Below are 17,712 nucleotides of genomic sequence, written 5' to 3'. Positions count from 1 at the left end.
CAACAGGCAGTGGATAGCAGATTACAGGTAAGGGAGACACCTAGTGGATATTAAGGTGTAATATGCTGGATATTACACGGGCCATTAAGTGGAGGGAAGTCGATTAAAGTGACGGTGACTTTCCCAGGGTAGACTGTTCAGCTGGACTTGGCCTGTGACCGACCGCAGCTCCGAAGTGTCGCATTTTGCATCGCAGCCATAGAAGTTAAGTTTATAACCGGGACATAAATCAAGAGAGCGCTGCTGGTGCCGTATACCGGTGTTTTATACTCCTCGGGGTGAGCGCATCACGTGGCGGGAAATGTTGCCCTACTTGTTCTCATCTATTACCAGCAGTGAGAGATTCCATGTAAATTGGATTTAATAGGAGCCAACACACCAGCTGTTATCAAATCCCACGGAGACATAATTATACTGACACGCAGAGATGTCTGGAAGCAAACAGCGCGCGGCCTGATCAGTAAACAGGACGTTCAGCTGGCGGATATGGGCAACAGGTAGCTGTCCGTTATAGAAGGAGATCTGCCAGATATTAATAGGTGAACTGTAAGGAGCATCAATATTCTCCTGGCTGATATCTCCAGCACATCGCAACGTCCTTAGATAAGTGTTTATACCATCTCCACACCAGGGAAGAATATAAAGGAGGGCTCCTGATCCGTCTTCACATAACTTTGCTCCCACACTATATTACATAAGATCCCTACATGCACATCTAATACTGTATATCCATAGCAAAGGGAGACGGAAAGAGTATCATGATGGCCTATATATATATATATATATATATATATATATATATATATATATATATACACAGATGTAAAGAGACGGCACTCCAGATTAAAGTGAAGAAAGCAGTGTGATTTATTCACCCATCAAAGTTGCGACGTTTCGATCTACTCAATGAGTAGATACCCTAGTGAACTAGGGGTGAATACCAAAGTCTTTCCGTTAAGAGCGCTGTATATAGAGAGTTACCGTATACACATGTAGTCACCACTAGTGATGAGCGAACATGTTCATAAATGTTTGTGCGTTTGTATGAACATGACGCTTACTGTTCGTGTTTGCCGATCACAAACAATTTATCCGATGATCAGAATGGTTATAATGATCATTATCGAACATGTGGACGTTGCTTTGCACAAGATAATCTGTACTTATGTGCGTAACTCTAGCCTGAAACGTACGCAATGGTGCAATTTATGCTTTGCATTTAATAATCTGTATGTATGTGCATAGACCGCAATGTCCGTTTTTACTGAACCTTCGTTATTTGTTTGTGAATGGTTGTCGAACGCAAACTGAACTGATCACTTTTCTTTGTGTTCGAGTTCGGGATCTGAACTGAACATAGGGATGTTCGCTCATTACTAGTCACCACAATGTAGTGTCAGTCCATTGTGACCAGGGCAACCTCCCAAGTCTGCATGAGGTCTGGGTCAGTGCTGATGTATACATAGTACTATGTGCATCACTGCAATACTGTATATATGTGTGTGTGTAAATATACGTCCCTGCTCACTACAGTACTGTATATATATATATATATATATATATATATATATATATATATATATATACGTCCCTGCTCACTACAGTACTGTATATATATATATATATATATATATACGTCCCTGCTCACCACAGTACTGTACCCACAGGAGCAGAGAGCTCGGCAACTGGCTGAAGTCCCTGCTCCTGTAATGCTTTCTGGTGCTTTCTGGCTACATCTGTATACACTGTCCAGTATAACATCTAAGCGTATATGAAGAGGTGACTGGAGCTTCCTCCTCTAGCAGGTCCTGTATATCCCTCTACGCCTCTTCAGGGAGACTTGTTGCCATTTTCTGGTAGATTCTGGAGTCCCAGACCTTCATGTATCAGATTCTTACTAACTAATACTATTCATCTTCACAATGCAGATTTTTGAGCACTTCAAATTTTACGAAAACATCAGACTGGGGTCACACTGCGTTTTTGCTGTCCATATAACCCCTCTGTTTAATAGAAAAAAATGGATGAAAAACAGATGCGGCGATGTTTGGATCTGTTTTTCTATTGACTTCTATAAAAAAAACTGGATGAAAACACATTTATTTTTTTAGTGTAAACAAAAACTTGGTTGACCACATTGTGTACGCTTTCTTTTTTTAATAATGGAAGTCAATGGAAAAACAGAACCAAACATCCATGCATCGGTTTTTCATCCGTTCTTCATCCACAGTGTGACCGCCGCCTTACTGATATCTAGCGCTTATAATTGGTCATTTCTAGAAGGAACTTTGATTTGCCTAAAATGTTTGATTTTTGCTCTGAACAATTCTTTACTATAGATTTTTGGTTGGTCCCGGCCATGCTGAGACGTCTGGTTGTCTAGTCATGGAGCGTGCTGGCGGAGTGCTCATCTCTATTGTCTACTATTACTATTATCTACCACTTCCTACTCTGTATAATTCTCTGTGATAGCCGCCATCATGGTCTCATATAGATTTCCATCCTTTCTTCACAGACCATTGGTCCTTGGCTGCGCTACTCTTGTCTGGAGAAGATGGGGAGCGATGGAGCGAGGGGCGCCCTTGGTCCCCTACAGGTCGGAGTTCACCTCATTGTGCTTCTTTGTACACTCAGACCCTCCAAGTGCTTTGCTGAAGTGGCCGGCGGCCAGACCCCAGGGACTCACCTTTCCACCAGAGATGGCGCTAATCTGACAGGATCGGCCACCAGGCACCAGCCTCTGGTTTTTAATCACATCTACAATTTCAATGTTCCCCTGGGATTTCCATGCACGATGGAACCAGAATCTCCAGAAGAGGCAAGCTGGGTGTCGCAACAGACAGAGAATACACCCGATGCTGGAAGCCAGATCACCTTTACACACAGTATTCGTGTCCCACAGAGGTTATGTCAGTGCTACACGGCCCCGCAGTCTGTGCAGCATCTCCTGAGCCGGATTGAAGCCTTGGAAAGGGAGGTGATGTTACTCCGGGAGCGTTGTAATGAGAGAGGATGTCAAGATGCAGAGGCCACAGGTATAAATAATGCTTAAATGGTTGTTTCTTTGCATTGATCAATAGTAGAAGAGAATACAGTAAACATTTTAATATATCTTATCAGACAAAAATGCTTCCTTCTACTGTTACCAAACCTCTTATCTCTCCTCTGCTAAACTGTGTTCTCCTCTGAAAAATCAGTGCCGTCCTGTAGCCACCTCAGGGATCAAGTTACAGGCAAGGCAAATCTGTAGAGAGAGAGGGAGGGAGATAGGAGGAGGAGTGCCTGGGTACACAGTAGAGAGAGAGGGAGGGAGATAGGAGGAGGAGTGCCTGGGTACACAGTAGAGAGAGGTATTGAGATAGGAGGAGTGCCTGGGTATACAGCAGAGAGAGAGGCAGGTAAAAGCTCTCTTAGTAAGTGATTTCACCTCTATTTTTGGGTTGCAAGTATTATAGCGTTGACGGATTTTAACTTGGTGAGGTATTAGAAGAAAATTTCCTTTTTGGGAATTTTTACAAAATTTAGGCAAAAGTTTAAGTTATACCATAATGCAGAGAAATCAATGATCACAAAAGGTCTCTCTTCCAGCATTTATTACTGGGATTATTTCCTTTATTTCACTTCTCTATATACTCATTCACAGAACTAAAAAAAATCTGCAGATCTGTCGGGACGACACAGATGGTATCGTTAACGCTATGCTTTTAAAGTAAACTTTATTTTAGATATTTAACTCTGTGATGACCCAGGAGCTGTTTCTATCTATCTGTATGTACACATGAAGTATCACACAGTCCTGTAGAAATATATAGAATATTATATCAAGCAATAATTTTAGCCAGGTGGGGCAAAAAAACATGATGTGACTACAATGTCTCATGGCATCCTCAGGGTACACGGTAGCCAGTGATTGCTTGGCATGAGGTCAGAGACCACAACAAAATGTATTTTACCATCAATTAGCACAATTTTACCATTTCTGTTTGTATATGTGGATTTAGCAGGTAAAACAACCAGTGCAAACCTGCAGAGATCCATGGTAGAACCCAGATGTCAATGTGCTTGTTGACAACTATACAGTATGCGCCCCTCAGCCATGTGTGTCTTTCAGCAGCTCTAGAGCCGTGCACATTGTGGATAGGAACAGAGTAATCTGAATATATTGTACCAGGTAGCTCCAAACCGATCACAGATAACACTATGCAGATCTCTCTCGTGCCACCATCTTATTGCTGCATTGACTGCACAAGATCTTGGTGTCCTATGGTATCCGGCATAAAGATGTTAACAGCAGATTCGTGTAGTTCAGCAATGTTCGGACTCCATGGATTGGGTTTGTTTTCCAGCACAGATGGTCGATCAATCTGGAGGCCAAGTTAACACTGTGATCTCTTTGTCATGTTTCTCATTTCTGAACAATGTCGTCAGTGCGTTATCCTGCTGACCGCTGCCTTAGGGGGTCCTGCTGCCATGATGGGGGGACCTGTTGTGTATAATGGTTAGGTAGGTGGGCGGTGACACAGTATCCTCCACATGATGCCAGGACACAAGGTCTCCAGCAGAACATCACCCATCCCACTGTCCCTTTTCTTCCCATGATGCTTCCAGATGCCATCTCTTCTATGGGTAACACATGTCTCCAAATCCACATGATATAATAGAAATCATGATTAATTAGACCAGACGCCTTCTTACACTTCTCCATGGTTGAGTTCTAATTCTTGTGTGCCCATTGTAGGAGCATTCTTGGATGGATGGGGCCAGTATGGGCGTGGTGACTGGTATGAAGCTCCACAACCCGTATGATGCCCTATGTGACAGCTTTCTATCATAGTCAGCAGGACCTTTCAGTCATTTGTTGTACATGAGGACTTGTATAGGATGGCGGCAGGTGGGATATCTTTCACTGGTTATCCTTTCAGCCACTTTCGTTATAATACTAACCACAAGACTTACCGCTCTGCAGAGACTTTGACACCATCATGTAGTTGTCTCATTCGCCCATTTTTCCTCCTTTACATCAACTTCCAGAATAGACTGTTCACCTGCCGCCTGAAGTCTCCCAGCCGAGGATGGCGGCCATTGTCTCCCAGCCAAGAATGGCGGCCCTTGTCTCCCTACCAAAGATGGCGGTCCTTGTCTCCCAGCCAAGGATGGTGGCCATTGTCTCCCAGCTGAGAATGGCGTCCGTTGTCTCCCAGTCGACGATGGCGGCCCTTTTTTTTACCCCTGAGGATGGCGGCCCTTGTCTCCCAGCCAAGGATAGTGACCATAGTCACCGGATATTCACCTGTCACAATGTCATGGCTGCTTGGTGTATTTATGAATAATTTGGGTCACAAGATGAGGTGACATCCAGAGAGATAATTCTAGCCGTTCTCTGTACTCTTCTGGACTATAGACTTTATCCACTTCACACATACAGTGCACTTACAGGTGTCAGGTGTTTTTCCATTCATCCATGTGTTGCCATTGTACGATATACGAGAGAAGAGACACTTACCCATATATTAAAGTGCATCTGTCTGTTTCTGAGTCTTCACATTCACTCGGCGGCTCTTACAGGAACCCGACATTTATCCAATTCTCCCAGCTGAAACATTGTTCACAAAGGATCCACCTCTACAACACATCTACAGATCGATGCCGTACGCCCCACAGTGCATTAGCTGTGAACACTCCACATCTAGACTGTTCCCTTGTACCAAATACAAATTTCCATTTTTTCTGGAAAATATTTTTTTTCTGGATTTTTCAAGATGTTCATTTATTCTAAATTGTCAATAAACCACATTGAAACACATGGAGGATCATCCGCTAGCATGGAGCCGGTCAGAGAGTTGCGGCAGTACAAGGACATTCCCTAAGAGCTTTAGACACAGAGGATTGTGGCATCGTGATTACAGTCATTTAGCCATGATACAAGGCAGAGTTTACTATGTCTAACAATGAATGGACCAGGATTGATCCTTCAGGCCAGGGTCCCCTGTGCAGCGATGAGTGACATGGGTGACTATTACCCCACTCCACTCCTATTCTTTTATATCGGATGAATTACATGTCACTAAGATACTTGGGATACATCATGACAGCCAATCGTATGTTATTTTCCATTGAATAATACTTCTGTCCATCCAGTGACTACGTACCTAGGTCTCCTCGTCCACAGACAATTGACTCTGAAACCCAGAAGATAACATGAAGGGACATCAAGTGAACACCATTCTGCAGGGTAATGAAAACGGCCAAAACTCATCTCCTACTATATCTTAATGTACAACAAAACAGAAAAAACACTTTGGGAGTGGCGAGGTTCTTGCCAAAAACCTATATATATATATATATATATATGTATATATATGTGATATAACTTGATCACTTACACTTGGTGAGTGGTGACACCCCACCACTCACTGCAATACAACGCCCAACAGATTCATCCGGGATCGCTACACCCTCCGGATAACTCCAGCAGTCTCCGGCACAAATATGCAGAAAGAAACAACAAAAAAGGAAAAAATGGGGAGCGATCTCCCATTGAATTCTATGACCCTCTCGACTCTTCAGGGAATTTTATTGTTTATCCCGGTGACTCAGGGAATTGATGCTAAATCTTTGCATTTGGCTGAGAGATGTTTCCTTTACCCTGCAAAACTCCAGCAAAATCCCATCACAAAGGGCACTTATTTTTTTTTAGTTGCTGCAAAACTGCATTTCAGCATAAAAGTAAAGCAGAGTCTCTACTTCAGTGATCTGTGATGCTCCAGCTGTTTTGGAACTACAACTCTCAGCAGGTTGGCAGCTGGATGGCAACAGGTTGTACACAGCTGCTTGACTCCCTATGAATGCGGCTTACAATAAGTTACATATTCCCGACTTCATTTGTCTCTGTTCTTCCACCATTAGGAGGTGAGACAACGCTCTGTACTTGGAGAACGTCCAGTAACCTTTGTCAGGGTAAATATTGGAGGTTTGGGAGGATGGAGGAAGAACATTGGGTCAAGCGCTGCTCTTAGAAACAAGTTACCAGACCACGTAAGTCTCCAAAGAAACGTGATGGATGTGCAGGAGAGACTGGAAGCTAAATTTACATCAAGAAGCAACAAACGTATAAAAAAAAACAGCTGGGAGAAGACCCAGGAGAGCTCTGCGAGGTAACAGCGAGAGGAAATATAGCAGCAGCTAATTAATACTTATCTGACAAGTCTTTATGAGGAATGGAGCCTCCGCAATCTCATTACGCATCGCTCTCTGCGCAGCCCGAGCTAAAGGTTGTCAGGTCGATGCGACGGTCAGTGAGAAAAGTGCGTTGTTAAGTAGCGGAGGAAGTAACAGTCGGATGTATTGATGAACATCCCAGGCAGAGAGAAGAGGATGAAGCATCACGAAGAGAGAGAGAAATCAATGCAGAAGGTGATGAAAGGGCAAAGCCGAGGAAATGATGGGACGGGAGGCCGCTGATTAAGATGTCACAGATGTATGAAAAGAAGAGGCATTACCGCCAATTATTATAATACCCTGAGGGCCACAATGGTGATCAGCAAACAAGAAGCAGACAGCAGGACGATAATACACTATATATAATACTTAAGGATGAGAGCAGCACTACTGCATAAATTGGTGGTGCCGGCAGGTGGGACCTTGGACTCGGGTCCACAATAATATAAATGGATACACCAGCAGCACTCGGTTCAATGAAGTTCAAACGTGAATTTATTCCATATAAAAGGTGCGACGTTTCAACCGCATCATGCTTGAAAAAGACCGCGAGAGGCAGTTGAAACGTCGCACCTTTTATATGGAATAAATTCACGTTTGAACTTCATTAAACCGAGTGCTGCTGGTGTATCCATTTATATATAAATATATATATATATATATATATATATATATATATATATATGTATAACCATAGCATTAATATCACCTGCCTAATATTGAATACTATAGGTGCCCCTCATGCCTCCAATGCATTAGACCGCCGAGGGTGTCCTGCAGGATCTGGCAGCAATAAGTTACCAGCAGATCATATACCAGATTTTTCATTTTAGAAGATGCACCTGACTATAATGGTGAATTCACACAGAGAGATTTATCTGACCGATTTTTAAGCCAAATCCAGGAACAGACTATAAACAGGTAACAGGTCATAAAGGAAAGACTGAGATTTCTCCTCTTTTCAAATCCATTCCTGTCTTTGTGTCAGCCTGTCAGTGTGCGGCCATTTTGTGTCAGCCTGTCAGTGTGCAGCCATGTTGTGTAAGCCTGTCAGTGTGCGGCCATTTTGTGTCGGCCTGTCAGTGTGCAGTCACTTGGCTGAGTCTCCTCTGTCCTGGCCTGTAAACCATCCCCCTTCCTCATGGCTAATGTGCATTAGTTGTCCTGTCACTTCTGATTGGCCTGTTAGTCACATGGTGCTTGCTGGCCAATAAGCAGGCAGGCTGGGATACTGATCACATGACCATGCTGAGGGAATCTCTCCTATATGGATGTCAGTAATGGCCGTGCACCTTCCCAGCTACAATATACGACTGTTTCCTCACACAGGCAGGTCCTGTACTCTCCTATATGGGATTACCTCACATCTATCTGTCTATTACTGACTGTTATATACAACTCTGCTACCTGGGAAAGCTGGGTGCTTGTATGTGTGACTGAGGGGCAGAAGTGTATATGTTATTCCTGCACAGAGGGGGAGGTATACAGAAATATACAGAGATAGCAGGAGAGACAGAGAAGGGGGGAGATATACAGAGATAGCAGGAGAGACAGAGAAGGGGGAGGTATACAGAGATAGCAGGAGAGACAGAGAAGGGGGAGATATACAGAGATAGAAGGGGGAGATATACAGAGATAGCAGGAGAGACAGAGAAGGGGGAGATATACAGAGATAGCAGGAGAGACAGAGAAGGGGGAGAGATATACAGAGATAGCAGGAGAGACAGAGAAGGGGGAGATATACAGAGATAGCAGGAGAGACAGAGAAGGGGGAGGTATACAGAGATAGCAGGAGAGACAGAGAAGGGGGAGGTATACAGAGATAGCAGGAGAGACAGAGAAGGGGGAGATATACAGAGATAGCAGGAGAGACAGAGAAGGGGGAGATATACAGAGATAGCAGGAGAGACAGAGAAGGGGGGAGATATACAGAGATAGCAGGAGAGACAGAGAAGGGGGAGATATACAGAGATAGCAGGAGAGACAGAGAAGGGGGAGATATACAGAGATAGCAGGAGAGACAGAGAAGGGGGAGATATACAGAGATAGCAGGAGAGACAGAGAAGGGGGAGAGATATACAGAGATAGCAGGAGAGACAGAGAAGGGGGAGATATACAGAGATAGCAGGAGAGACAGAGAAGGGGGGAGATATACAGAGATAGCAGGAGAGACAGAGAAGGGGGAGATATACAGAGATAGCAGGAGAGACAGAGAAGGGGGAGATATACAGAGATAGCAGGAGAGACAGAGAAGGGGGAGATATACAGAGATAGCAGGAGAGACAGAGAAGGGGGAGAGATATACAGAGATAGCAGGAGAGACAGAGAAGGGGGAGATATACAGAGATAGCAGGAGAGACAGAGAAGGGGGAGGTATACAGAGATAGCAGGAGAGACAGAGAAGGGGGAGATATACAGAGATAGCAGGAGAGACAGAGAAGGGGGAGATATACAGAGATAGCAGGAGAGACAGAGAAGGGGGAGATATACAGAGATAGCAGGAGAGACAGAGAAGGGGGAGAGATATACAGAGATAGCAGGAGAGACAGAGAAGGGGGAGATATACAGAGAAGGGGGAGAGACAGAGAAGGGGGAGATATACAGAGAAGGGGGAGAGACAGAGAAGGGGGAGATATACAGAGATAGCAGGAGAGACAGAGAAGGGGGAGATATACAGAGATAGCAGGAGAGACAGAGAAGGGGGAGATATACAGAGATAGCAGGAGAGACAGAGAAGGGGAGATATACAGAGATAGCAGGAGAGACAGAGAAGGGGGAGATATACAGAGATAGCAGGAGAGACAGAGAGGGGGAGGTATACAGAGATAGCAGGAGAGACAGAGAAGGGGGAGATATACAGAGATAGCAGGAGAGACAGAGAAGGGGGAGATATACAGAGATAGGAGAGACAGAGAAGGGGAGATATACAGAGATAGCAGGAGAGACAGAGAAGGGGGAGATATACAGAGATAGCAGGAGAGACAGAGAAGGGGGAGATATACAGAGATAGCAGGAGAGACAGAGAAGGGGGAGATATACAGAGATAGCAGGAGAGACAGAGAAGGGAAGATATACAGAGATAGCAGGAGAGACAGAGAAGGGGGAGATATAGAGAGATAGCAGGAGAGACAGAGAAGGGGGAGATATACAGAGATAGCAGGAGAGACAGAGAAGGGGGAGATATACAGAGATAGCAGGAGAGACAGAGAAGGGGGAGATATACAGAGATAGCAGGAGAGACAGAGAAGGGGGAGATATACAGAGATAGCAGGAGAGACAGAGAAGGGGGAGATATACAGAGAAGGGGGAGAGACAGAGAAGGGGGAGATATACAGAGATAGCAGGAGAGACAGAGAAGGGGGAGATATACAGAGATAGCAGGAGAGACAGAGAAGGGGGAGATATACAGAGATAGCAGGAGAGACAGAGAAGGGGAGATATACAGAGATAGCAGGAGAGACAGAGAAGGGGGAGATATACAGAGATAGCAGGAGAGACAGAGAGGGGGAGGTATACAGAGATAGCAGGAGAGACAGAGAAGGGGGAGATATACAGAGATAGCAGGAGAGACAGAGAAGGGGGAGATATACAGAGATAGCAGGAGAGACAGAGAAGGGGAGATATACAGAGATAGCAGGAGAGACAGAGAAGGGGGAGATATACAGAGATAGCAGGAGAGACAGAGAAGGGGGAGATATACAGAGATAGCAGGAGAGACAGAGAAGGGGGAGATATACAGAGATAGCAGGAGAGACAGAGAAGGGAAGATATACAGAGATAGCAGGAGAGACAGAGAAGGGGGGAGATATACAGAGATAGCAGGAGAGACAGAGAAGGGGAGAGATATACAGAGATAGCAGGAGAGACAGAGAAGGGAAGATATACAGAGATAGCAGGAGAGACAGAGAAGGGAAGATATACAGAGATAGCAGGAGAGACAGAGAAGGGGGAGATATACAGAGATAGCAGGAGAGACAGAGAAGGGGGAGATATACAGAGATAGCAGGAGAGACAGAGAAGGGGGAGATATACAGAGATAGCAGGAGAGACAGAGAAGGGGGGAGATATACAGAGATAGCAGGAGAGACAGAGAAGGGGGGAGATATACAGAGATAGCAGGAGAGACAGAGAAGGGGGAGATATACAGAGATAGCAGGAGAGACAGAGAAGGGGGAGATATACAGAGATAGCAGGAGAGACAGAGAAGGGGGAGATATACAGAGATAGCAGGAGAGACAGAGAAGGGGGAGATATACAGAGATAGCAGGAGAGACAGAGAAGGGGAAGATATACAGAGATAGCAGGAGAGACAGAGAAGGGAAGATATACAGAGATAGCAGGAGAGACAGAGAAGGGGGGAGATATACAGAGATAGCAGGAGAGACAGAGAAGGGGAGAGATATACAGAGATAGCAGGAGAGACAGAAGGGGAGAGATATACAGAGATAGCAGGAGAGACAGAGAAGGGAAGATATACAGAGATAGCAGGAGAGACAGAGAAGGGAAGATATACAGAGATAGCAGGAGAGACAGAAGGAGGAGATATACAGAGATAGCAGGAGAGACAGAGAAGGGGGAGATATACAGAGATAGCAGGAGAGACAGAGAAAGGGGAGATATACAGAGATAGCAGGAGAGACAGAGAAGGGGGAGATATACAGAGATAGCAGGAGAGACAGAGAAGGGGGGAGATATACAGAGATAGCAGGAGAGACAGAGAAGGGGGGAGATATACAGAGATAGCAGAAGAGACAGAGAAAGGGGAGATATACAGAGATAGCAGGAGAGACAGAGAAGGGGGAGAGATATACAGAGATAGCAGGAGAGAGACAGAGAAGGGGAGATATACAGAGATAGCAGGAGAGACAGAGAAGGGAAGATATACAGAGATAGCAGGAGAGACAGAGAAGGGGGGAGATATACAGGGATAGCAGGAGAGACAGAGAAGGGGAATATACAGAGATAGCAGGAGAGACAGAGAAGGGGGAGATATAGAGAGATAGCAGGAGAGACAGAGAAGGGGGAGATATACAGAGATAGCAGGAGAGACAGAGAAGGGGGGAGATATACAGAGATAGCAGGAGAGACAGAGAAGGGGGAGATATAGAGAGATAGCAGGAGAGAAGGGGGAGATATACAGAGATAGCAGGAGAGACAGAGAAGGGAAGATATACAGAGATAGCAGGAGAGACAGAGAAGGGGGAGATATACAGAGATAGCAGGAGAGATAGAGAAGGGGGAGATATACAGAGATAGCAGGAGAGACAGAGAAGGGGGAGATATACAGAGATTGCAGGAGAGACAGAGAAGGGAAGATATACAGAGATAGCAGGAGAGACAGAGAAGGGAAGATATACAGAGATAGCAGGAGAGACAGAGAAGGGGAGAGGTATACAGAGATAGCAGGAGAGACAGAGAAGGGGGAAATATACAGAGATAGCAGGAGAGACAGAGAAGGGGAAGATATACAGAGATAGCAGGAGAGACAGAGAGGGGGGAGATATACAGAGATAGCAGGAGAGACAGAGAAGGGAGAGATATACAGAGATAGCAGGAGAGACAGAGAAGGGGGAGATATACAGAGATAGCAGGAGAGACAGAGAAGGGGAAGATATACAGAGATAGCAGGAGAGACAGAGAGGGGGGAGATATACAGAGATAGCAGGAGAGACAGAGAGGGGGGAGATATACAGAGATAGCAGGAGAGACAGAGAAGGGGAAGATATACAGAGATAGCAGGAGAGACAGAGAAGGGGAAGATATACAGAGATAGCAGGAGAGACAGAGAAGGGGGAGATATACAGAGATAGCAGGAGAGACAGAGAAGGGGAGATATACAGAGATAGCAGGAGAGACAGAGAAGGGGAGATATACAGAGATAGCAGGAGAGACAGAGAAGGGGAGATATACAGAGATAGGAGAGACAGAGAAGGGGGAGATATACAGAGATAGCAGGAGAGACAGAGAAGGGGGGAGATATACAGAGATAGCAGGAGAGACAGAGAAGGGAGAGATATACAGAGATAGCAGGAGAGACAGAGAAGGGGAAGATATACAGAGATAGCAGGAGAGACAGAGAGGGGGGAGATATACAGAGATAGCAGGAGAGACAGAGAAGGGGGGGATATACAGAGATAGCAGGAGAGACAGAGAAGGGGGAGATATACAGAGATAGCAGGAGAGACAGAGAAGGGGGAGATATACAGAGATAGCAGGAGAGACAGAGAAGGGGGAGATATACAGAGATAGCAGGAGAGACAGAAGGGGGAGATATACAGAGATAGCAGGAGAGACAGAGAAGGGGGAGATATAGAGAGATAGCAGGAGAGACAGAGAAGGCAGGTGGGGTTCTGTGGTGGAGAGCTCCGCCGCTGAATTCCGCCATATTTGCTCAGTGTGAACATACCCTTACAGTCTGCTATAGATAGACCATACTAGATGATCGCAGATAAACCAATGCAATGCAATAGGGCGACTTAAGACGTGTAAGAAAATTAATCGGGTCAAATGGCTGCTGATAGATTGACTCCGGGTTCAGTTACTTTTTTCTGTGCACCGCCTGATGCTGGAGACATACTGACCCACAGATGTAATGCAGAGTCAGAGTGGAGAGCGGTGTATACAAAGCAGGAGGTCCCTGGTATACAGTGTGCAGGACACTGACTAAAGCCAGGAGTGTGAGAGACTTATGGACCATATAACCATGAAGGACGCATGAGGCCGGTACAGATCTCCGAATTGGACTCAGTCCTGGTCAGTCTGAGGGCCTCAGGGTGAGGAAGGGTCACCATGAAAAGGGGGTCCTCCTGCCCTGCGTGGTACGACCCAGTACTGTAATATGGGGGGCGCTTTATTAAGGGTCAGTCATATATATATATATATATATATATATATTCCACTGTATAGAATATTGAGGATGGTTTATACAGTTCTGGAACTAATAGGATTCTCCTTTCCCGTCTCACAGGTCTGACAGAGTTTGCTCCTCCGTGCAGCGGACATGGAAACTTCAGTCTGGACACTTGTGTTTGCAGCCAAGGTTGGGGCGGTGAAAACTGTTCGGAACCTCTGTGCCCGCTGGGCTGCTCCGGAAGAGGCACCTGCATAGAGGGCATCTGTGTGTGTGAGCCCGACTACACCGGGGAGTGGTGCACAGATCTGTTATGCCCCGAGGAATGCAGCCCCCATGGGCACTGCCAGGATGGGCAATGTGTCTGCCAAGAACCATACACCGGTATCGGCTGTACAGAGCTCCGCTGCCCAGGTGACTGTTTGGGAAAAGGACGTTGTGCCAATGGGACCTGCGTATGCCAAGATGGTTATGCCGGAGAGGACTGCGGACGCATGTGGTGTGTGAATGCCTGCAGTGGGCGAGGGCAATGCCAGGATGGGGTCTGTGAGTGCGAGGAGGGGTACAGTGGGCAGGATTGTTCCGAAGGTAAGAAAAAAATCATTATCAGATACTGCCTGAAAATTGTAAAAGAAATGAAAATCCCAGATTTATCAGCACGTTACGTTTCCGAGAACTGTATAAGAACTGTGGGTCAATTCTGTGATGCCCGGGGACTAATAGGCACCTGTCTTATGTACGGGAGAGTGCGGATGGGGCTCCGATCCTTAAAGTTTATCACCACGTTGTGTACAGTCAACACTAGAGAGAGCAGTGGATACTATTAGGGTGCGTTCACACGTACAGGATCCGCAGCAGATTTGATGCTGTGTTCAGTTACGTAGATCAAATCTGCTGCGGATCTGCAGCAGAAAATCTGCTGCGATACGGTGTGTATGAAGCTACCCTTATACTGTATGTAGTTAGCACCTTAGCTCCCTCTAGTGGTGACTCTAGTGGCTCATAAATGTCCTTTCCAGCCAGATGTCGGATACAATGTACGGCCCGGAGCTCCGTTTCTGTGAGGTGCATAGAGTAATGTGTTGGCTTCCATTAGTTTAACCCTTTATCTCATCACATTGCCATTTAAGTTACAAAACTAGGCCATATAATATGTAGTTTAGTGGCTGGTTCAGAACCAATTGTTAGCTGGCCGGATCACTAAGATTTTATTTGGTTGGACAACCTTTTTAAAGGGAACTTGTCATCATTTCCATGCAGTCATTGGGGAAGTCCTTGCAGCTTCTGCTTGCTTAGTCAGCCTTGGGGGATAGATTTCTCCCTGCTTGAGTATAGGGCAGAGGACGGCCCGATGACTGGGGGTCAGGCAGCATGAATAAATGACAGGTTCCCTTTAAAGAAATCCCACAGAAGTACAAAATCTGCAGGCAGGCTGGTGGGGGCAGGAAAATAATAAACAAACTAAACTCACCCGTCCCCATGCCGCTGATGCGCCACTGTTGGGTCCCATTCACATCACCCGGTTGTCACCTCCAGCAAAAGACCAGATACGTCATGGCCCGGCTAAGTGATTGCCCGCTCAGCCAGTCAGTGATTGCCGTGGTGTCCCGCCCAAGTCACTGATTGGCTGGATGGACAATCACTCAGCTGAGGATGTGACATTGCAGCAATGTAAACGGGACCTGGGAGCGGCACATCGGCCGTGCGAAGACTGGTGAGTTCAGTCGTTTATTATTTTCCTGCCCCACCTGCCGGCCTGCAGTTTTTGTACTTCCGTGGGACGTCTCCTTTAAAGGGGTTAACCAGCGTGGGGGCACTTTTTGGGGGGGCCCGGGGAGGAGGGGGCTGAAATAAAAGACGTCCACTCACCTCCCCAGTTCCAGCGGCGGCTCACTCATCGCGGCGCTCCGGTCCCCGGTTCCCGGCCGCTTCCTGGTGTCTGACGCCGCCCGAGATGCTACGTCTCAGGGCCGCTCAGTCACTCAGTGAAGGAGGCGGGATCCGTTTGAAGTCCCCTCGGATCCCGCCTCCTTTACTGACTTGCTGAGCGGTCCTGAGACGTAGCGTCTCGGGCGGCGTCAGACACCAGGAAGCGGCCGGGAACCGGGACCGGAGCGCCGCGATGAGTGACCCGCCGCTGGAACCGGGGAGGTGAGTGGACGTTTTTTATTTCAGCCCCCTCCTCCCCGGTCCCCCCCAAAAAGTGCCCCCATGCTGGATAACCCCTTTAAGGAATTAAGAGTAATCTCAAGTTTGACATGTTCCCAGGGTGAAGTTTATTTCTTTATTGAGTTCACAAAACGAGACGGTTTTGTCTCCAATTCTTGAAAAAAAATGTAAAGAAAAACTACGAGAAAGAAGATGAGCGAACTGATTCTTATTCTTCCTAAATGAGTGCAGGAAAATTCCGGAGACTTCTGCCAAGAATCTGCCGTTCATTCAATTGTAATCAACATAAGTAACAATAAAAAAGCTGCAGATGAAGAAACCACTGCCAGAATGTAACAAAGTAACGTCTGCACAAAAACAAATGGGAATTATTATTCTAATCTGACAAGTCTTCAATATCCACAGAAGTGCGAGGTTATTATAGTGCGCTCGGCGTGTCAGTGCTGCAAACACATCTCCATCCGGCATCAGAGGCTCCGAACCACTTCTGAAAGGCCTAGCGGGGGGCGGTGGGGATGAAAGGAGGACACCTACACTAGGAGACGCTCTCACGCAGAGAGACCCACTTCATTCCCACAGCATTATCCAACTAACAGCATACTGGAAGAGAAGGATAAACCCAAACCTGATCTGTGTTCCCTGCACAGCTGAAAGGCGGCCAAAGATGGCGCCCCCTAGGGTAGTGCAAGAAGGATGCAACAAAAGGATAGAGTAGGTAAAGCGTTACCTGTTGGAGGGCGCCGTGTTCCAGGATCTGCTGGAGGGGCCACTAACACTCAAAGAAAGTTCTTTGCAGTTTTCGGTTTGGTCTGGAACCTTCCTTGTATGGTAACTAACACCACTTACTGTACCTACATGTTAGGTTTCAGTATTAGGGGGTGTAGAAAAATCTACTGTGTCATTTATAAGGGGATTACTGTGGGGTGGGAATTAAAGGGGTTCTCTGTCTTTGATAACCCCTACATGTTAGAAGGATGCTTGACACGGTAGTTGATCACACAGTGTTCCCAAGTGATCAGCTGTAATCAGCGAGGAAACCTGGGGATAGGTTGGTAATTTCCCTGCAGCACCACCACTGGGAAAATTAAAGGGGTTGTACGGGATAAAGGATGCTGCTGGAGCTGCGGGGCACATGGCAGTGATGTATACTTACCTGTCCTGCTCCAGTGCAGCTGCCAGATCCTGGACTGCCCTCTCTTGCTGTCAGTGTTACAATAGTGTCTATGCTGAGCGGCCATTTCAGGTGGGAGCTGTAAGTCATCGGATGTTGCTGACTGCAGCAGAGAGCAGGCGGCCCAGGATCCAGCAGCTGCACAGGAGCAGGACAGGTAAGTATACATAACTGTCATGTCGTCAGCATGGCTGATTATGAATTTATCCTGGACAATCCATTTGAGCATTACACATTGTCCATTTGATTCAATGGATTGTCTGGAAGTCAGGGAATTCCCCTCTCATAACCAAGAATTCCTTAG

At 46.3% G+C, this 17,712-nt stretch overlaps 1 protein-coding gene across 2 annotated transcripts in view; it reads left to right on the top strand.

Annotated features, from left to right (window-relative positions):
• TNR (tenascin R) overlaps positions 1–17,712 on the top strand; it is a 306,854-nt gene that overhangs the window by 155,504 nt on the left and 133,638 nt on the right. For both annotated transcript variants that reach the window (XM_069981701.1, XM_069981702.1), the window contains exons 2-3: positions 2,516–3,035; positions 14,186–14,656. In XM_069981701.1, the coding sequence (XP_069837802.1) occupies positions 2,555–3,035; positions 14,186–14,656 (952 nt within the window). In that variant the 5' untranslated portion in view covers positions 2,516–2,554. The remainder of the gene's footprint in view (positions 1–2,515; positions 3,036–14,185; positions 14,657–17,712) is intronic.

This window comes from Dendropsophus ebraccatus, chromosome 8 (genome assembly GCF_027789765.1).
Source record: "Dendropsophus ebraccatus isolate aDenEbr1 chromosome 8, aDenEbr1.pat, whole genome shotgun sequence".
In the NCBI taxonomy this organism is placed as follows: domain Eukaryota; kingdom Metazoa; phylum Chordata; class Amphibia; order Anura; family Hylidae; genus Dendropsophus; species Dendropsophus ebraccatus.
Note: the sequence above shows the minus strand (reverse complement) of the source record. Positions and strands in the feature narration are given on the sequence as shown.